Source organism: Urocitellus parryii, chromosome 9, assembly GCF_045843805.1.
Source record: "Urocitellus parryii isolate mUroPar1 chromosome 9, mUroPar1.hap1, whole genome shotgun sequence".
Taxonomy (NCBI): Eukaryota; Metazoa; Chordata; class Mammalia; order Rodentia; family Sciuridae; genus Urocitellus; species Urocitellus parryii.
In genome coordinates, this window is record NC_135539.1 from 59,905,309 (window position 1) to 59,928,132 (window position 22,824).

Sequence of the window (22,824 nt, forward strand, 5' to 3'; positions counted from 1 at the left end):
CTAAAAGAGGCTAAGTTACACAAAGCTTATATCCCTATGATATTTCCAGCATCTAGAATGATACTTGACAAACATAAGGAGTTTATTAATGAACAGTTAGTTACTCAATGACTGAGTGACTGAAGAACTGTATAAGAATTTTAAGGGAATAACACAGTCATTGTAGGTTAGAAAAATCATTCTGTTAGTAGAGCTTGGTTTTGAAGACAGGTTGGTGTATTAGTCATCATGAGCTACCATAACAAAGTACCACCAAGTGAGTGATAAAACAAATTAATTTTCTCACATTTATGAAGGTTGGGAAACTGAAATCAGGGTGTCAGCATGGTTGGGCTCCACTGAGAACTCATCCTTGCTTGCAGACAGCTGCTTTTATATTATATCCTCACATGCAGAAATGGAGAAAGGGCAAGCAATTTGGTGTCTCTTATAAGAGAACTTACAAGGGCCCAAGTCTCATGACTTCATTTAAAACAAATGAGTTCCCAAAGGCCTTATCTTCAAATAACATTACACTGGGGTTAGGGATTTGACATAGGAATTGGAGGGATATAATTCATTCCATAGCAGTAGGAAAGTAAAAAATACATTAGGAGATAAATATTATACAGTATTACAATCTTTACTCACAGTGGACATGTTCCAAGACCTTTAGTGGATGCCTTAAACTGGATATACTCAGCCCTATATATACTGTTTTTTCCTACACATACATACCTATGATAATGTTTACTTTATAAATAAGGCACAATAAGAAATTAATAATAATAAAAAGAGGGCAATCATAATATACAATAATAAAAAATCACATGAATATAGTCAACCTAAATATAACTAAATAGCTACTAAGTTACTAATGGGCAGTAGTATATACAGCATGGATATACTGGTCAACACTCATGTTCTGGGCTAGAATGAACAGAATGCTGCCAGATTTCATCATGTTATTCAGAATGGTATGCAGTTTAAAACTTGCTCATTTGTTAACAATTACCACTTCATATTTTTGGACCAAGATTAACCACAGATCCTGTGGACAAGGGGAGATTCTTCTTAATTCCCTGAGAAATGGTGAGAGTGGGAACAAAAGCAGTGACAATAAGCTTAGAAAGGAAGGGCTGAATTGGAGAAATAGTAATCATTTTACTCAGTTGGGATAATTTAACTGCTAACTTCCCTAAGATATTTCTTTTCCTGAACTTTTTAATTATAGATTTTTTTTATGTAGTAACTCCATTTGCACATCAGTATCACTGCTTTTAATGTAGAATTTTCAAAATGAAATACTAAAAGTGAAACTTATGTTTTCAATATTTTAAAGGAATAAAGGATGTTAATCTCAAAATACAAGCCCATTCTGCTTTTTATATGTGAATTGTAAGTTAAACATAACAGTATTATCTATTTTATTTTTAAAATGTTTATTTTTAAGCATATTAATCATAAAGACCCTCAGGAGCTAAAGTCACTATTCTAGATCAAAATACATGGATAATGTTCCCACTGCTAATGTACTTCTCAATGTTCAACTATTGATAATTAAGGCTTGAACAATTTGTTTACTGGCTTACTACTGGTAACAAAACAATTCAGTCTCATTTCTGAAGCATAGAGCATGTTCAAATACATTTTCATAAATATTGGACCCTGCTACAGGGCAATTATGATAACAATCCATGATACTGCTCTGTAACTTGAGGTGGAGAAGTTGTTGTCATTTGATTCCCTAAAGCTAGTAATAGCAGGTTTTGAGAAACAATGGTCTATTTCCTCTATTAATAGTGGCATTTTGGAAACAATTCTTGTCATAAGAAAGCACAAGCAAATTTTTCATATTGGCCCTTCAAACTATTAAGAGCCTGGTGATATTAACATATCCCATTTTTTTTTGCTTTGAAAGAAAAACAATGCTTTCCAATAAAATATTTGGAAAATATAAAATGTATAAAGAACAAAAATATAATCCAGAATCTTACCATTCCAAAATAATCAGATCACAATCTTCTTGAATATTTCCTTCCCGATTTTTAAAATTGTAGATATTTGTCATTTTACTGGTTTTGCTACGTTTTAAAAACTTAAATACTTAGATATTTATGTAAATACAGATGTATAATATCATCTTAAATGTCTATATAGTTTTTACATCACAGGTGCTGGAACTTACTTAACCAATACTAATTTTGATTGTGTGCACTTATTTATTGCTTACTATATGCCAGGTGTTATTATAAGGGTCTTTCTTGTATTCATCCACTTGATCCCCACAACCCTTAATTATTTCTGCTTCTTACAGATCAGGAAACGGAGACACCAAGAGATGGAAGTAATTTGGCCAATCTCTTAATGTTGGACATTTTAGTAGTTAACAAGGTTTTGATATTATAAGCGATGTTGCCATGCATATGTATTTTAATTCTTTCAGAAGAACATCTTTAAGAAAATCTAAAAAAAAAAAATAGAATTGCTGGGTCCAAGGTTATTTGCATTTTCAAAATCTTACACACATTCAAATATTTCCCTGAGGAAAATTGTTAATGTACACTTCAATCAACAATATGTGAATACACAGTTCCCTCACATCTCTGATTCTCTTATCTTTATCTGCTACTCTAATTTTTCATTTTTCACTTTCAGAAGTGGGACTTCATAGTAAATGGAGTTTTGTAAGCACAGTCTGTATACTGTGATATTATTCCTAGTGCTAACATGTCAGTAGTTGTTTCCATGCTACATTAAGAAGTGTTGAAATTCGGGTATAATTTACATAATTTCAATTTACGTGCAGGATGAGCTTAGTGAAGTTCCAAATGGGACGCGAAATCTCTAGGAGATGCCTTAAAACTTCTACGCGACGTACAGGATAAAATTTTATTCCCTTCATACACTTATAAATAAAATGATTAAATCAACATTTTGGTTGCCAGGAATTGGTAATCCATTTCTAGCTCAATTTTTCCGAGTTCCTTTTTTGCTCAGCTCAGGGCGGCTATCTTGGGCAGCGGAAGACTCATCTTCTAATCATCACAGCTGCTTAATGACTGCACCGTGAGTCGCGAGGTGCCCACGCCTTACGACAAAAGCTTTCACAGCGGGGCTTGCAGGGACTCCAGGGAAAGAGCCAGCGTTACCTAAGCCTCCCCGAGGCAGCTGCGTGCCCTGACACTCCCCTCTTTAGGGACTGGAGCCAATTCCTTCAGCTCACATGACTTCATCCAAGCAAGTTTCTTTTCACCTCATATAGCAAACTGAACTCACAGCTTTTTTACTTAAAGGGCGACCCAAAGGAATGTCCATTCCCGCTCGGAGATACTGCAGCGGTAAGACCAACAACCGAAGGAACAGAAAAGAAAAGGAATTCACTCGCCCTAAATCCGACCCTCTTTCTTTCTCCTTAGTCTGCGATTCACTCGTGGGGTCATTAGTCGACTTCGGCGCGCCTGGAGGACTCTGTCCTCCGGAGACTCCTGATCCAGGGAAATATAAAAAAAAAGCATCCACCAATCATACTTTCACATGTCTATAATCAAAAGAGGAGGCAGCCAGAGGGGAACTCCCTGGGTGGAACTGTGCTTGCGGGGAATGTTTTGGGCAGGCAGCACCGAGGTCGCCTAGATTCCCGAGATGCTCCGCGCGGGGGCCTGCGCAGCTTCTTTGCTGTTGCCGCCGCCGCTGCTGCTGCTGCCGCGGTTGCTGGGGGTGGAGGAGAGGAGGAGCTGTCTTGGACCCTGTAGAATCAGGTTCTTGCTGTTTTTGCTCCATCCCACGTCGCACCGTGACTCCCGTGCTGTCTAGGGGGAGTCTCCGCGGACACTTCGGTAGGCAGTAGAGATGCCTCTCTTTGCCACCAATCCCTTTGACCAGGATGTTGGTAAGTGTTTTTTTTTTAAACTGCTCCCTGTTCATTTTCCACCGGACTAGGAGCCTCCTCTGTCTGCGTCCATTCTGGACCTCAGGGCTATGACCACGCTCTCTTCCCCATTCCTGAGGCTCTTAAAGAGATGAAAGAAGGTTGAGGGCTTGGCGCATTCTATTTGAAAGAAATGGGATTCAGAACCTCTGAGATGGGCCTTGAGCTAGGACTGGGTTTCGGAGGAACTGCTGAAGGGGTTGGTGTAAAAGGCCTCAGAGAAGCAGCTGGTGTAGCATCTGGTGCTGGGACTTTGCTACTGGAAGAACTAGGACGGAGGCATATATATCGGTTAGGGTAGAGCTGTAAGTCCTACAGCAGCAGTGTTACTCTGGCAAAATGTTAAGTATCTGAAACTACGAGAACGTGTTTTAGTTAAGGTTCCTCAGGTTTTAAAAATCTCTTTCCTAACTTAGGTCACTGCAGGAGAAAGCTCTAGTTGAGGGTAGACCCCAAAATGTTGGGAAACATGAGGATGAAATGCTTGGCAACAACTGAAACTTAATTGAGGGCCTGAGTCTTTTGGGTTGCCTTTCTTAGATTGGGTCTCTGCATTGTAAGAAGCATGGAAGAAGACTTTGAATCTGGGAAGGCATCTGCAATGTTAAATTTGTGTTGTTTTCGGAATCATTGGTATTAGTTGTCCATCATACCAATTCAACAAGTAAGCCCCCCCCTTTCTTTTTCTGGTTTAAAGGTAATAATTGCGGGATTTGGATTTCTGGGAAGAGAATTTTGGGGTTAGTTGGATGCACTAAGAAACTACCTTGGCACACAAGTGCTAAGGAAAGCAAGCCAAGTACCATATCCAAGTCCTATAAGGCAGAATTTAACAATTATTATAGTAAAGAAATACAAGGGAAACCTTATAGAGTTACTTTATACATCTGTGTATATTTTAATTATGAAAGGTGAGTTTTGAATTTTTTTGGGGACTCTTACAACATGTCACTGATGCTTGGAAATTTGAGGTAAGACTAGAAAAGAGTTCCGTCCTATCTCTGCCTTTTCCTAGCTCACAGTGAAATAATAAAGTTAAATTGATTTCCAGTGTCCTCACCTTTAAAGAAGCAAAAACACATATTTCTGTTCTGTGATTAAATGAAATAGTATGTTTAGAGAGCCTACCACAGTGTAAGCAATTTTATATAAAGTATTGTATCAATCTGTAGAACAAATGCTTAAAATAAAACACTAGCTTTTCCTGTTTTCAGCACCTTTATCTAGTTTTAATGGTTTCATTTGATGTAACTATCAATTAACCAATCACCTTTCTGTCCCATTCACATTGTTTGTCTTTGTTGTGGTGTATATTGAACTCAGGGCCTCTTGCATATTCCTGCTGATGTTTTGAACAGGTTTGCCTTGGATTCAGACAAACTTCTTAATGTCAAACCTGTTCCCTACACCTGCACCACCCAGTTCAAACACAGGTTCCTTCTTGCCCTTATGCTTTTGTTTCTATAATTTCTCCTGTCTTTCTGTGTATCTTTCTTTTATAGTCCAATTTAGAATCCAGCCTGAATTATTTCCTGATAAATATAGCTTAGGGTTTCTTAGTAGCAGCATATAGATAGTTTAGACTAAATATCTTTATGAAAGTCTATACAATACATTTGTGGTCTTTACTCATGAGATGCCAGTGGCAGTCCACTGCCAGTAATGTTTTAAAAAGTCTTAAAGCATGATCAGATGCCCCTTGGGGTGTCAGAATAGTTCTCCATTGAGAACATCTACTATATAGTCTATTGTAGTTTCCACCTTTTTCCCAAATCCTGCAAATTATTTTAGCATTTTTTCTTTACAAAATTATTGAGTAGTATTGAGGTAGTTGTATCCTGTATTTTGTTCCGTAATTATTTTGGTGGTGCTAAATAGTAGGTGTTTAATCTTTGTTGAGTTGAGAATGTTGCGGTTCTCACAAGACTTCTAGACAATAAGCTTCTTGAATGTAGACACATTGTTTTATTCTAGAAAAGCTACTTTTAAAAAGTTTGTTAGGTTTTGGCATTTAGATCAATTTTTTCTCATATGTTTTGAAATATTGTGAAAGGTTTATCTAAGAAGACCTCTCAGAAATTACCAGTTTAATTATCCTTGAACAGAGTCCTATAGAGTTCCTTGTTTAATTTTTCATTAGTAGCATATAGAATGTAGTATGTAGAATGCTTTTTAACAGTATTTTTTCTTACCTTGTCCATCAGTGTTTCAGCTATATTAAAGTACTACTTGATATGATTATTAATCACTTAACAATTACAGGCATTTGCACTTCAAAATTGTGTTCAGTTTTATTCACACACTGAAACTGTCAATCTTATATATAATATAGAACTCCTTTAATGCTAGGATTTTTGTTTCATTTTTTCACTACTATACCCAAGCATGTAGACCAGGGTCTAGTGCTAATAAACATTCAGTATACATTTACTGAATAAATGATTCATTCTGGACAATTCATTTCTTCTAGATTCAACTCTTGAATTAAAAAAAAATAACTTGCTCCATCAAGTTTTTATTTCAAAGTCACTACTGACTTCCATCTTGCCAAATCCAGTGGTCTGTTCCTTGTCCATTTCTTTGGTGATCTCTTAAATATTTCTCTTAGATGTACTTTATTCATGGTTTTCCAGAACATCAACCTTTCTTATTTTCTGCTTAGCTCCTTTTTAACCTTTTTTTCTTCTTTTCTCATTATCCAAATGTTGACTGCCCAAAGTCTCAGTTCTAAGTCTCTTTTTCTTTGACATTTTTTTCTTTTAATGTCTTAGGGGACAGCTTAACTTAGTGTTAAGATTTCAGTCTCTGTGGAGTGCCACTGTTTGAATTCAGATCTCAGGCTTGCTGCTTAACAACAGTGTGACTTTGGGTCAGTTGGTCAGGTATTCTGTTCTGTTTTCTTATCTTTAATGTCAGGGATAATAATAGTTCTTTAATTTAGAGGACTGTTTAGAGAGTTGTTAGTAGTTGTAAAGCCAGTAGAAAAATTTCTATGCTTTTTACTAATAAAGTAAGAATATAATAAAAACTAATCTCTTAGCTTTTTAAATTTTTTTGTTATTCTAATTTGTTGTATATGACAGCAGAATGCATTACAGTTCATATTACATATATAGAGCACAATTTTTCATATCTCTGGTTGTATACAAAGTATATTCACACCATTCGTGTCTTCATACATGTACTTAGGGTAATGATGTCCATCTCATTCCACCATCTTTCCTACCTCTTGCCCCTTTCCTTCCCCTCCCACCCCTTTGCCCTATCTAGAGTTCTTCTTCCCTTGCTTCCCCTCCTAACCCGACTATGAATCAGCCTCCTTATATCAGAGAAAACATTTGGCATTTGATTTTTTGGAGATTGGTAACTTCAGTTAGCATTATCTTCTCTAACTTCATCCATTTACCTGCAAATGCCATGATTTTATTCTCATTTATTGCTGAGTAATATTCCATTCTGTATACATATCACATTTTCTTTATTCATTCATCTACTGAAGTCCATCTAGGTTGTTCCACAGTTTATCTATTGTGAATTGTTCTGCAGTAAACATTGATGTGGCTGTATCCCTGTAGTATGCTGTTTTTAAGTCTTTTGGGTATAAACTGAGGAGTGGGATTGTTGAGTCAAAAGGTGGTTCCATTCCCTGTTTTCCAAGGAATCCCCATACTGCTTACCATATTGGCTGCACCAATTTGCACTCCCACTAGCAGTGTATGAGTGTGCCTTTTTCCCCACATCCTCACCAATGCTTATTGTTGTTTGTATTCTTAATAGCTGCCATTCTGACAGGAGTGAGATGAAATCTTAGTTTGCATTTCTCTAATTGCTAGAGATGTTGAACATTTTTTCATACATTTGTTGATTGATTGTATATCCTCTTCTGAGAAGTGTCTGTTCAGTTCCTTGGCCCATTTATTAATTGGGTTATTTGGGGTGTTTTTTTGGTGTTTAGCTTTTTGAGTTCTTTATACATCCTAAAGATTAGTGCTCTATCTGATGTGCAAGTGGTAGAAATTTATTCCCAAGCTGTAGGTTCTCTATTCACCTCACAGATTGTTTCTTTTGCTGAAAAGAAGCTTTTTAGTTCGAATCCATCCCATTTATTAATTATTGATCTTAATTCTTATGTATAGGAGTCTTATTAAGGAAGTAGGGGCCTAATCTGATATGATGGACATTTGGGCCTTCTTTTTTTTCTATTAGATGCAGGGTCTCTGGTTTAATTTCTAGGTCCATGATCCATTTTGAGTTGAGTTTTGTGCATGGTGAGAGATAGGGGTATAATTTCATTTTGTTGCATATGGATTTCCAGTTTTTCCAGCACCATTTGTTGAAGAGGCTGTCTTTTCTCCAATGTATGTTTTTGGTGCCTTTGTCTAATATAAGATAACTGTAATTATGTAGGTTAGTCTCTGTTTCCTCTAGTTTGTACCATTGGTCTACCAGTCTATTTTGGTGCCAATACCATGTTTTTTACTATTGCTTTGTAGTGTAGCTTAAGGTCTGTTATAGTGATGCCACCTGCTTTACTCTTTTTGCTAAGAATTGCTTTAGCTATTCTTGGTCTCTTATTTTTCCACATGAATTTCATGACTTATTTTCTATTTCTATGAAGAATGTCATTGAGATTTTGATTGGAATTGCATTAAGTCTGTATAATGCTTTTGGTAGTATGGTCATTTAGACTGAAACATAAAAACCATATGATCATCTTAGTAGGTACAGAAAAAGCATTTGACAAAATACAGCACCCCTTCAGTTCAAAACACTAGAAAAACTAGGGATAATAGGAACAAATCTCAACATTGTAAAAGCTGGAACAAGATAGGGATGCCCTCTTTCACCACTTCTATTTAACATAGTTCTTGAAACACTGGCAAGAGCAATTAGACGAAAGAAATTAAAGGGATACGGATAGGAAAAGAAAACTCATATTAGCACTATTTGCCGACAATACGATTCTATACTTAGGAGACCCAAAAAATTCCACCAGAAAACTTCTAGAACTAGTAAATGAATTCCGCAAAGTAACAGTATACAAAATCAACACTAGATCAAAGGCATTTCTGTATATCAATGACAAATCCTCTGAAAGAGAAATAAAGAAAACTACTACATTTACAATAGCCTCAAAAAAATAAAATACTTGGGAATTAACCTAACAAAAGAGGTGAAAGACTTCTACAACAAAAACTATAGAATGCTAAAGAAAGAAATTAAAGAAGACCTTAGAAGATGGAAAGATCTATCTAAAGGCTTTTGGATACGTAGAACTAATTTCTTATCTTTAAATACCATGTATATTCATCATACTTAAATTTTTGTACTTAGCCTCAGCCTGAGTTCCAGACTTAGATACCCATATATTCAACCTCTCCACTTGGATTCTATTAGGAGTCTAAAAATATGCTTCAAAATTTTTAATTCATTTCATTCTCCAATACCCTCTAATTCCTTCACCATTGCCCATCTTAGTAGATGATACCCTTATTATTTCCTACTATTGAGATTTAATATCTAAGGTTTATCATTGATTCTTTTTCTTTCACACTCCACATCCATTCTATCAGTAAGAACTGACTGTACTTAAGAAATATATCCTGAATCTCATTACTTCTTTCTACTTCAGAACTGTTATCATGTCATCATAATCTCTTTCATACTAAGGCAAGAGCTTTCTGGTACCGTTTGTTACCACATTTGTCCCCAATAATCAGTTCTCATTTACAAAGTCCAGTGTGATCTTTACTAAATGTTAGATAGTGTTACTTACCTGCTTAAAACTCTGTAGTAGCTACCTATATCACTTAAAGGGAAATGCAAATTCTTTATGATGGTCTGTAGTCTGGCCCCTTTCTGGGTCTCTGATGTGATTATGACATCCAGATTTCCTATCAAGCCAAGTTTCTTGGATCTGAACACTACAGGTTCATTTCTGCCCCTATAGCTATCTGTCTTATGCTATTTTCTTTGCCTCCGAATATTAAGGTCTTGAAGTTCATTTCATCATTTGGGAGTAGAGCTGGGGTTTTTAGCTCAGTGGTAGAGTTCGTGCCTAGCATGTGTGAGGCCCTAGGTTTGATTCTCAGTACTGCATATAAGTAAATAAAATAAAGGTCTATTGACAACTATAATAATATTTTTTAAAAAGTCACTTTCCAAGAGAGGCTTTTTCTAGTTATCTTCTTTTTTTTTTTAATTTTAATTTTTTCTATTTTTTAGTTTTCGGGGGACACAACATCTTTGTTTATATGTGGTGCTGAGGATCGAACCTGGGCCGCACGCATGCCAGGCGAGCGCGCTACCACTTGAGCCACATCCCCAGCCCCTCTAGTTATCTTCTTAAAAAAAAAAAATCCATCTTTACACCCTTACTGCTTCTTTTTTTCATTTTTTATTATAGCACTTAACTACTTGATGTTAAATTAATTTATTGACCATTTCTTGTATGGAACATAAACTCCATGAGGATGAGAACTCTTTCTTTCTATCCCCAGTACCTTAGGGACAATGCCTGTTACATAGTAAGCACTCAGTTTATCCAATAATTAATTATTAATATTTTCTAGATTGTCAGTATTGTGTTTTTATTTGGTCTGTTACTATCACCTAAATAGCAATCTATCAGAAAACCAAACTTGTCTTTCCCAGTCTGGTTCTTCATTCATTTTTTGGTAATTCCATGTTCTAGTTGTCTTGGCTTAAAGCCCAAGAGGCATCTTTGAATCATTCCTGTCTCTGCTAAGTCACTCATGTCTTTGTTTTTATAATAGGGCATTTTGCATTCCTAGTCAGACTACGTGGGACCAGTTCACATCCTACAGATTTTTTAATCCATTCAGTGTCATAAACCACAGCCAGATACTTTTTCTTCTGAAATGTGCTTTGATGAAAAGACTGTAGCTCTGGCTTAACTTGCACCTGTTGGTAAATGGGTAGTTGAACAGGTACAGGTACTTGAGTTCACTTACCACTTTTGTAAATAGGTATGAAATATATCTACTCATGGAATTGCTGCGAGGATTATTTGTAAATACACTTGACATTCTGCCTCTTCCCTGGAGTTGAAAATACCACAAATTCAGCATGGTCAAAAAACTATATTGAGGAGCTGGGGATATAGCTCAGTTGATAAGAGTGCTTACCTCACATGCACAAGGCCCTGGGTTAAATCCCCAGCACCACCAAAAAAGAAGAAAAAAATTTATATAGAAACTTTTTTCTAAATAATTCTTTTCCTCTGTTTTGCTGACTCATACATCAGTTGTTTACTTAGTCACAGAGATCAAGAGCCTGGGAGTCCTTCTTTTTTGGGGGTGAGAAGTAGGGTACCAGCAACTGAACTCAGGGGCACTAGACTACTGAGCCACATCCCCAGCCCTATTTTGTATTTTATTTAGAGACAGGGACTCCCCGAGTTGCTTAGTGTCTCGCTTTTGCTGAGGATGACTTTGAACTCTTGATCCTCCTGCCTCAGCCTCTCGAGGAGCCCCTGGGATTACAGGCTTGTGCCACCGCCCTTGGCCTTGGAGTCCTTCTTGACTTCTATAGTTATATTTCTCTACATTCCAAAAAATAAATGTATGTTGTCTACTATGTGCCAGGCAAAATGAATATGTCCCTCAAGAATTCCAGTGTTGCTGTAGTCTGTGTCCTTTAAGTTCCTAATAGTACTTGAATTCATTGTTCTATTTATGTAACTGCTTAGGCAGGTTTATATCACTGCTCTCTTAGATTACTACAGTAGTCTCTAACTGTTCTCTGCTTCTAGTCTGTCCCCGGTCATTTCCAGGTTGCTGATAGTGATATTTTAAAAACACAAATGTAGTCATATGGTTCCTTGGAGTGAAATATTTATCCGAATCTAAAATCTTCAATTAAGTTGAACTTCTTAAAGTGACATATAAGACATCTTAACTTTTGGCTTCTTTTTAACTCTTCAGCCTTACTTTCTATTCCTTTTCAGGTATAGATCCTCTTGCTTGACATATTCTTTTCTTTACTTGTTCAAATTAGGGTGTTGGGGTATTTTCCCCTCCCCATGTGTTTTTTTCTTCTTCTTTTGGATGCTGGGCATTAAATCCATAGCCTCATGCGTACTAAGCACAAGCTTTTTCCCTGAACCACAACTCATTGTCCGCTGGCAGCTTTTCTAGTAATTGTCTTACCAGCATTTCTTTCCTCCTCAAATGTTTGACAGTCATAAATTTTGAGAAAATCAGAAGTATCTGCTTATCATAAAAAAATTCTCCAATTCATTGAGAAAATTATTGAAATTTAGTTGGGTTTCTTATGTAGGATTTTCTGAGTACTACTAAGCAAATTTCTTTATTTCCTCTTTTTTGAGTATGACCATAAAGATCTGAGGATAAAATTAGATCATTATAAAGCTTTGAATTTTTGAGGCAAGTTTGCGTTATTTTTGTCTCTTTTCCCTTTTCCCCAAATCCTGTTTTTGTCTTAGAAAGTAAAAAGTTTAACTTCAGTTGCTGTTCACAAAACCATGCTGAACTGCTAATAGTTTATATTCTTCTGACTTAAAAAATATTTGTTCTTTTGTAACTAGAAGAAATGTGTTAATGATTTTTGTTGCTTTTGATGCAACATCAATAACTGATATGAAAATTTGAAGTTTTGAAATTAGTGCATTTCTTATTTGTGTATATAAGGTTGAATCAGATCTGACCCTGTATAGGAAAGTAAAGAAGGTAGTTCATGGGTGTTCGGTATCATGGGTGTTTGGTATATCTGGAAATGATTGTACTACACATTCCTGGATATACCATTAATTCAGGAATTATAAGATCATAATTATGAACATAGTTTATATTTGATCAAATAGAGGCCTGTCATTTTTGGTTAACTATTAACTTTGTAATAAGTTTAGTTTTAATGCATTTAGCTGTTGTTAAATAAGATGGTATGTTTTAAAATTTAAATGTGTTTCTTTTCTTTAATTCATTTTTGTATTTTAAAAAAAGAAGCTTACTTGGCTTGGCTACTAGTCAGTAAGAATGATGGATTAATTATTAACATGCACTACCAGATCAAAGTAATAACTGATTTTTCTTTTCTGAGATTAGTAAATGTTAGCTTTAGGGATATTGTTCAGGAGGACTCGAATCTTCTTGGACTTCAGAGTGGTTGAAAATCTTAAAGGGAAGGGCTACGGAACTTACAAGCCTTGTGTTTTGGGCTCTTTTTCATTTGTTTAGCTTGTAGGCTGAGGGCCTGGATTTTCAAAGAATGACTCAAAGTAGAATTTGCTCTTATTTTCAAAAGATGTATAATGTATATGGATGCTTGAACAATTACAGGTAAATTTAAGACAGTCTCTTAGCTTACTCTCTGGCCACAACAAAATTGAATAGCATTTTAACATATGCATCCTAAATAACCCACTTAGTTACCTGGACAGAAATATTTTCTCATTATGTTTCTCCTTTTTCCTTTTACAAACCGGTTTTATATATTAGCAGTAGATTGATTTTGTTGTTGTTGTTGTTCAAAAAGCCCAGATCTGATTGGAATTTTTTCTGGTTCAAAACTCTTCCTTGACTCTCTGATGTTTCCTGAATCAAAATAAATAACTCTTCTAGTATTTTAGGTCTTAGTATGGTTGTACCTGATTAACCCAACTTTTAGCATAGTAGTCTTATTTCAGCCAACATAGATATTCTTTTTAAAAAATATTTATTTTTAGGTATAGATGGATACAACACAATGCCTTTATTTTTATGTGGTGTTGAGAATTGAACCCAGGTCCCGCTTGTGCTAGGCGAGCACTCTACTGCTGAGCCACAATCCCAGCCCCAGATATTCTTAATTATACCTTTTCCCCCTCTTTTTATAGCTTTGCTTTTTTTCTTTATTTAAAGAGAAAGAAAATAATTCATTACTCTCTTCTCCTAGTTTGTAAAAGTATTCAAAAGCCTTTCCTAATTTCTTTTCCCACAGATTCTTTGCCTGTTTTTCAACTTGATTTGGGCTTTCTAAATTTCTATGACACCTTTTCTATCTTATATTTAAGCTATCTGAGTTTCTTTTTCTTCTTTTTTAAGATTATAAGTCATTTCAGATAAGATCTGGCATTCTCTAGAAGCTCATTTTCATTGAATATGCATTCAAGTTTTATACTTTTTATAATAATTAAGTGTAGGAGTGGATTAAGGGGAATGATCCGTTTTCTATAAAGAAAGTTGTGATCTATTCTCTATATTGTAACAAAAGACAAGTGAATGAGAAAAAAGCATAACAAATTTATTTTATCAGTCTTACCTGACATGGGAGCCTTTAGAATTAAAATCCACAGACCCAGGGTGAATTATACATTTTTATGCTTAGGTTTGATGAAGCATGGGCAGCCATGTGGAAATGTGGTTGGACAAAAAGAGGAGGAACTAATGGTAATAGATTGTGTGGGATAACCCTCAAATGCTTATCTGTTCAAGTTCTTCTTGGTCCCTGAGATGTAGCATTTCTTCTTCCTGGGTATGAGGCCAGAATCTTCTGGAATGAAGTTTTTAATTTTGTTATGGCTGGCTCCTAGACAGAACATCAAGGGAAAATTAGCATAATAATTCTAGTTTTTATAGTTGTCTGTGGGGAAAAGGGGTTCTCCTTTCTGTGACCTACCTTTGAGAAGTAGAAATTCTGGTTTCTGTGGCTTACTTCATGGAGGAATAAGGGATGACAGATAAGAAATGAAAGAGAAACTGCTTATGAGACTTTTATCTTGGGATATTGCTTTTTTAGCCCCAAGCCAAAATCACAGATGTTTTGGACCTTTTTTTTTTTTTTTTTTTTTTTTAATTACACGAACAATTCATTGTATATATTCATCTGCTTTGGTTACCTTACTAAGGGTTTAAGTGTGTCCTTGAAAGGTTCTTGGGCTTGAAGCTTGGTTCTCAGTAGAGGTGGTGTCTAGTAGGAGCTAATTAGTTCATTGGACACATCATCCTTGGAAGAGATTAATGTAGTGCCCATTGGACCCTTCTTACAAGAGTGTGTTGTTAGAAAAAGAATGAGCATGACCTCTGAATCCCTCTGGTTTCCTGTTTCAGTACCAAGGTCTCTTCTATAGGTACTCTCACCATTGTGATGCTCTTAGCTACCAGACACTTGGGGCTCAAATGATGGGGCTGCTTGATCTTAAGACATAGCTTACAAAACTTGGGCTCAATAAACCTTTTTAATGTAAAGTACCCAGTCTCATGATTTTGTTATTCAATAGACAAATGATAATATAGATAGCTAGGCATAGGTATCCTGTATGCAAGTACCCGTACATTATCAGTACTCATTGGTTGTCATCCACTACTTTCTTACTAGATGATTATTACAATTCTCAGTGTTAGTGATCAATTGGTAGATGATGCTATAACCCTTAGGATGTGACATATATCAGGTATTACAAGCCTGCAAAGAATTTGGACAGAATTGGCTACTTTCTATTTTCTGCTTTTGTACTTGCTGTGACCTATCTCTAGCTCTTATTAGTAGGTCAGGTGGGGAAGTGAGTATTCTTGCGATGCAGGCAGCAGAGCACTGAGAAGAGAAGTAGGAATTTTATTATCACAGAATTAAGACCAACCATTACAAATATGAATCTTGTTATGGGTTACTCCATCTCAGGTTAAAAAATGAGTCTGTTGGGGCTGGTGTTGTAGCTCAATGGTAGAGTGCTTGCCTAGCATGCAGGTGCACTGGGTTTGAACCTCAGCACATATAAAAAATAAATAAAATTAAGGCATTGTATCTATCTACAACTAAAAAAAAATCCAATGCTAAAAAGGAAAATGAGTCTGTTATTGGGTGATTTAATCTCTCTGTTCTCTGATGAGATGTAGTGCTCCAGTAAAGACTGGTTGTCTTCTGCGCATCTATAATCTTGAAAGGTAATATTTTTATGAAGTTTTGCCTCCCATGCATTTTATTTCTCCTAAATTGCTTTGTTGTTTTTTTTTCTGTTTTCTTGCCTCCCTCCCTCCCTTTCTTTCTTTCGTCTTTTCCTTAATCTCTCATGTTAGAATATCTTTTACTTGATAATTTTTGCTTGTCTGCCCATGGTTAATACTTGAAAAGCACATTGGAAGCCCTGATTGTGTGGTTAGGCCTTCTTGATTTTGAACTACATTGATTATTTTGTGGGCCATTTACTGTGGAATTTCTTCCCCTGCCCTCAGTATTATATTTTTAGTATCTGTAAGTCTTTCCTTTTGGGCTGAGCTAGAGCATTCAGTTCTAGTCTTTTCCTGGAAGGTTAAACCAGCTGTTGAACCAGCTTTACATAGTTATGATAAATCTCATTTGTCTTGATGTATGGTTCTTTTTATATATTGTTGGATTCAGTTTGCTAATATTTTGTTGAGAATTTTTGCATTCATACTCATGAAAGATAATGCTGTATAGTTTTCTTGCAGTGTTTTCTGGTATGGGTATTAATGTAATGCTGGCTTCATAGAATGAGTTAGGAAGTATTTATCTTTGACAAAAATTGTAAAGAATTCCTTAAATGTTTGGAGAATTCACTGGTAAAACCATCTTTGGTGCTTTCTGTTTTGGAAGGTTATTCATTATTTTTTTGTTCAGTTTCTTTAATAGATAACAAAACTATTCAGATTGTTTATTTTTATCAGTTTAGGCAGATTGTTTCCTCAGACGTATTAGTCTATTTCATCTAGATTATCAAATTTGTGGGCATAGAGTTGTTCATAATATGTCTTTGTTTATAATCTTTATGCCCATGGGGTCTGTATTGCTGTCTTTTCCTTCATTTCTCATATAAATTTATGTCCTCTCTTTTTTTAAATTAGACTAGTTAGAGGTTTTTATTGATCTTTTAAAATAACCAGTTTGGGACTGTATTTATTTTCTGTTTTTCTCTCCTATTTTCAGCTTTATTGGTTATGTTCTCATGTTTGTTTGTTTGTTTTTCCTTCTGTTATTTTGGATTTAATTTGATCTTCTGGTTTTCCAAGATTACAGCTTATATTATTGATTTTAGGTATTTATTGTTTTCTAACATTATAGCATTGAATGCTGTGAGGTTTCTTCTAAGCAGTGCTTTCATTGCATCCCACAGATTTTGATAAATTGTGTTTTCATTTTCCTTTAGTTTAAAATATTTTAAAATTTCTTGAGACTTTTTGATATGTGTTATTTAGAAGTGTGTTATTTATTTCTGTGTATTATGGTGTTTTCCAGCTATTTTTCTGTTACTGATTTTCTAGTTTGACTTTTTTGTGGTCTGTGAACAGACATGGTGTGATTTCTACTCTTTTCAATTTGTTTTGCTGTGTTTTATGATTCAGAATATGGTCTATCTTGGTGAATGCTGCATGTGAGCTTGAAGAAAGTACAAGTTCTGCTGTTATTCGGTAGTCTATAGTTGTCAATTATATCCTGTTGATTGATGGTGGTATTGAGTTTAACTGTGTCCTTACTGAGTTTCTGCCTGCCTGATATGTCCACTTCTCATGGAGGGGTATTGAAGGCTCCAGCTATAATAGTGGCTTGTCTGTTTCTTCTTACAGTTCTGTCAGTTTTTACCACACATATTTTGATGGCCTGTTGTTAGGCATATACACATTAAGGATTATTAGGTTTTTCTGGAAAATTGCCTCTTGTTATGTAGTGCTCCTCTTCATCCTTGGTAACTTTCCTTGTTCTGAAGTCTTCTGTGTCTGAAAATAACTACTCTCACTTTTTGGTTTTCTTGGCATATACACACACTTCTCGGATCACATGGGGTTGTGTCCAGATAGACCCATTGTAAGTTGAAATATCATGTCAAAAAATGTATGTAACAACATACTGTAGTGCTATATGAATATTGATATGTATAACAGTGGAATGAAAAATAGACAAGTTTTTAGACCAGCCTAAGTGTCATTTAACAGATGAGTAAGTAATTAAGGAAAATGTAGTATATACATACAATGGAGGGTTTTTTTTTAACATTTATTTTATTTTATATTTTTAGTTGTAGTTGGACATGATACCTTTATTTCACTTACTTATTTTTATGTGGTGCTGAGGATCGAACCCAGGGTCTCGCACGTGTGAGGCGAGTGCTATACCTCTGAGCCACATCCCCAGCCCCAACAATGGAGTTTTATTCAGTCATAAAGAAGAATAAAATCATGCCATTTTCTAGTGAGTGGATAGAACTGGAGAATATGATGCTAAATAATAAGCCAGACTCTGAAAGTCAAGGGTCAAATGTTTTCTCCATATGTGGAAGCTAGAGAGAAAAATGAATAAAAAAGGACCTCATGAAAATGATGAGAGACCAGTAGAGTAAGAAAGGGATCAAGCCAGAGAGAAGACCGGAGGGAAAACGAGAGGTGGAGAGGAGGGAAGAAGAGAGGGAAAGGGGAGGTATGTTATGTGCATGTACGAAAATGTCACAGAAAGCCCAATATTGTATACAATTATAATGCACCAATAAAAACAATGAAAAATGTACTTAATTCAGCTAACTTACTGAACATCATAGTTAGAAGCACAGTACACTGTTGAGTATCAGTTGTTTACCCTTGTGATTGTGTGGGAGACTGGGAGCTTATACTTGTTGCTGCTGCCCAGCATCATGAGAGAGAGTTGTATGGACATGTTGTAAACTCCAGAAAAAAACAAATTTGAAGTGCAGTTAGTACTAAATGTGACCAAAAGTTTAAAAATTGTAAGTTAAACTTTTTTTTAGTAAGGGACCATCTGTATCTCTTTCTCCATCCTTTTATTTTTAATTTATATATGTCTTTATAAAAAAGTGAGTTTCTTATAGACAGAATATAATAGGGTATTGTTTTTTGATCTATTCTGATAGTCTTTTGTTTGGTGTAGTATTTACACCATTTAAAGTGACCAGCCTAATTCATCAATTAATATTGATGAATTACTATTTACCATGTTTGTTACTATTTTCTTTTTGTTGCCCTTGTTCTTCGATTCTATTTTTGTTTTCCATACTTTTTTTTCTTTTTGTAGTTTCCTTCCTTCCTCCTTCCTTCCTTCCTTCCTTCCTTCCTTCCTTCCTTCCTTCCTTCCTTCCTTCCTTTCTTTCTTTCTTTCTTTTTTTTTTTTGGTATCTGTCATTGATTCCAGGGGTACTTAACCACTGAGCCACATCCCCAGTATTTTATTTAGAGACATGATCTTGCCAAATTACTTAGGGCCTCACTGAGTTGCTGAGCTTGTCTTTGAACTTGTAATCTTTCTGCCTCAGCCTCCTGAATGGCTGGGATTACATGCACCACTGCGCCTGGCACCTTCTGTAGTTTTTAATTGTGTTTTGTGATTGCATCTTATCTCTTTTCTTGGCATAGTTATACTTTCTAGACTTTCAGTGGTTGCTGTAGAGGGTGAAATGTACATTTACAACGAATCCAGTTTTATTTTCAAATAACATGGTATAACTTCATGGGTAGAGCAAGTGCCTTATAAAAAATACCACTGTTTTCTCTCTACCATTCCTTGTAACATTGCTGTCATTTATTTTACATATGTATAATCATACTTAAGGAGATGTATATATATATATATATTTATACACAGGTACATAAAGAATACATTCCTGCTATTTTAAATAAATTTATGTCAGAACAATTGAATAAGAAAAATTTTTTTACTTTCAGATATTTCATATCTCCAATGCTATATCTTTCTTGAGGTAAATTCAAGTTTATGACCTATTTTCCATCTCTGCAAAAAAAAAAAATACTCTTATCTTGTAAGACAAGTGTTGGTAACATATTACTTCAGTATTTGTCTGAGAAACTATTTCTTTCACTTTTAAAGAAAATTTTAGAGTACAGGATTCTAGGTTGGCAGTTATTTTCTCTAAACACTTTAAATTTTTATGTTACTCTTTGTCTTGCTTGGTGATTTCTGAAAAGTCAGATGTATTTGTTTTACTGTCATAAGGCATTTTTTCCCCACTGGCCTGTGCAAGTTTTTTTTTTTTTTTTTTTTTCAAATCTTTGATTTTTCTGCAGTTGGAATGTGCCCATGTGTAGTTTTCTTGACATTTATTTTGCTTAGTATTCCCAGAGCCTCCAGGGTCTTTTTGATGTCTGACATTTGGGAGAAATCTGTTCTTTTTTTCTCCTTCTGGTGTTCCCATTATTTGTTCTTAGATATTCTGTCCCCCTACCCCCGCCCCCAGTCTTTTTGGTTTTAGTTTTCAGTTTTGGAAATTACTATTTACAGACCAAACTCAGGTTGTAGTCTACTAGTGAGTCCATCAAAGACAGCCTTTATTTCATTTGTATAATTTTTGATCTCTAGCATTTCTTTTTGATTCTTTCCTAGAATTTTGTCTCTCTGCTTACATTTATTTTTGCATGCTGTCTACTTTTTTTCATCAGAGCCCTTAGCATATTAACTATGGTGTCAAAAATTCTTAGTCTGATAATTCTAACATCCCTGCCATATGTTAATCTGGTTTTCTATGCTCTCTTCAAACTGTTTTTGCCTTTTAGTATGATATGTAAATTTTTTTTTGAGGTGAGGTGCTGAGGAACTCAGGGGCACTTAACCACTGAGCCACATCCCCAGCCTTATTTTTTTTTGTATTTTAATTAGAGACAGGGTCTCACTGAGTTGTTTAGTGCCTTGCTAAGTTGCTGAGGCTGGCTTTGAACTTGCAGTCCTCCTGCCTCTGCCTCCTGAGCCTCTGGGAGTATAGGTGTGGGCCACCACATCAGGCGATATGTAAATTTTTGATGTATGGAAAATAGAAACTCACTTCAGACGTTTAGATGGCTCTTAAATAGGCCTTAATAGTGTGGTAGTGAGATGTGATGGGAGCAGAAGTGTATTATATTTCTATGATTAGGTATGTCTTTTATTGAGCCTGTGCCTCTGGACTGTGAACTTTACAAATGCTTTTCAGTATTTCCCCCACATAGTGAGGGTGTTTCTCTTTCCTCAGTTAGAAAGGTAGAGGGGACTAGAGCTGGGAATCACTCTTACCTTAATCTCTGGTAAAACTTATTTAGTTAGGCCCTAGTAAAATAGTTTGTCTTCAAAGCAGTCCTTGTTGAGAAGAGCAAAGTGCTCTGGTGTGTTTCAAAATGGTTCCCTCTCTCCCTTTCTTGCCACTAGCACAAGAAGATTTTTCTCATATATTCACTGTGAAATCCACTCTAATTCTTACAAAGATGTGGGGATTCCCTTATGATTTGGTTCTGCGGATTTTAAACTCACTCTTGTCCTGTGAACCTTCAGCAATTTGTCGGTTTACATTTAGATTTTCCAACCTGGCTTTGATTCCTGTGGAGCTTAATTCTGCTTGTGCTGAGTTGTGATTCTCTGCATCTGCTTGTCTCTCTAATTTTGGGAGTCAGTGGTTTGCTCTGTAAGCTTCTTCCCAGAAAGATCTAAGAAGAGTTGTTAATTTTTCAATTTGTTCAATGTTTTACTTGTTGGGAAGGAGTGATGGCTTCCAAGCTCCTACATGCCGGATTGGAAACCAGAAGTACTTCCTTTATTTTATGTGTCCATGTCTTTACTATGCATGGTGTTCACTAGTTCAGAAAAGCTTTGCTTTACTTAAGGAAAACACACCTTCACTTTTTTTTTTTTTTTTTGCTACATTTGGGGAGAGGTAGTTGCAAGTGGTCTTCTATAAGGAAGATGAAATAGTGAACTACTACATTTCAAAGAGCTTTTATTGATTTTTCCTAATTTTAAGACCTCCTTCTTTACTTTCATTACCATTCTTTCTGCTAACCATTTTGCAGCCTTCTGAGAATTCGGTGGTATATGGAGGCTAGTTATAATAATATATGATTATGTGATTCATATAATATATGATTCTCCCCTTTGGGTCCTCTATATAGATTATCATATATATATGTGTTGTTATAAAGCTTTTGGAATATAGTTGCTATTAATCACATCTCATGTTTTCCATGTGCTTGTGTGTTTGTCTTTTTAAAAATCTTTTCATAATTAAGGGAGAAAGCTAAATTAGATGATTGTGTTCATTATACCATTACCTCTGTTGATGTTTTTAATATGTTTAGGAAAAATATTTGCAGTTTTTTTTCTGTCCTTTAGTTCCCTCTTCCACATTCTCAAAAACAAAACAAAAACAAATTCAACATTTGGATAGAGATCTGTGCCTAACTTGTGTCCCTTCATTGACAAGTAAAGCTAAGAATTTTTTGATAATGAAAATAATGTTTCTTACTTTAGTCCTTCTATTTGCAAATGGGGATAGACCTGTATAAAACTTGCTTTAATAAAGAAAAATAATGTTCTATTTTAAGTGAAAAGCAAATGAAATGTAAATGGGGAAAATTTGTGTTAGTAAAGGTGCTCCTTCTTCTTTTAAAGGTAGACATAAAACTCTTACTAACCAGACTGCTGGCAACTATTGGGTTTTTTGTTGATGCTTGATTATACCACAATTTGATGATTTGAATATAATTATGATTTTTAAAGACATTTAAAATAATGTTTCTGTAATTCCTTTTGCTATCTGCAGAGAAAGCAACCAGTGAGATGAATACTGCTGAGGACTGGGGCCTCATCTTGGATATCTGTGATAAGGTTGGCCAGTCTCGTACTGGGTAAGTGTTCAACATTTCAAAAAGTTTTTATTCATTCTTTTTTGTAAACATGAAGAAAAGGATCAAGAGGTAAAATATTAAAAGTTAGTTTAAAAAGAGAATGTTTTTACTAGAAATATTTGAAGTCTCATCCCATTTAGGTTTAACCAGTTAGACTGACATGAGTGGTAAAAAATTGGGTTCAAATTTTGGTTGTAACTACTTAGTTACGTCACATTGGATAAGCAACTTGCCCTTCTGGCCTACCTTTTGTAGTTTACCACATAGAATTGAAAGTAGTATCTTCTTCATGGGGGGATTGTTGTTCATTTGTGAGATTAATTAATA

At 35.3% G+C, this 22,824-nt stretch overlaps 1 protein-coding gene across 1 annotated transcript in view; it reads left to right on the top strand.

Moving 5' to 3' along the window:
* The first annotated feature begins 3,667 nt into the window (after positions 1-3,667).
* Positions 3,668-22,824, top strand: part of Stam (signal transducing adaptor molecule) — a 63,761-nt gene continuing 44,604 nt past the window's right edge. The window contains exons 1-2 of the mRNA XM_026407746.2: positions 3,668-3,871; positions 22,413-22,497. Coding sequence (XP_026263531.2) covers positions 3,832-3,871; positions 22,413-22,497 — 125 coding nt within the window. The 5' untranslated portion in view covers positions 3,668-3,831. The remainder of the gene's footprint in view (positions 3,872-22,412; positions 22,498-22,824) is intronic.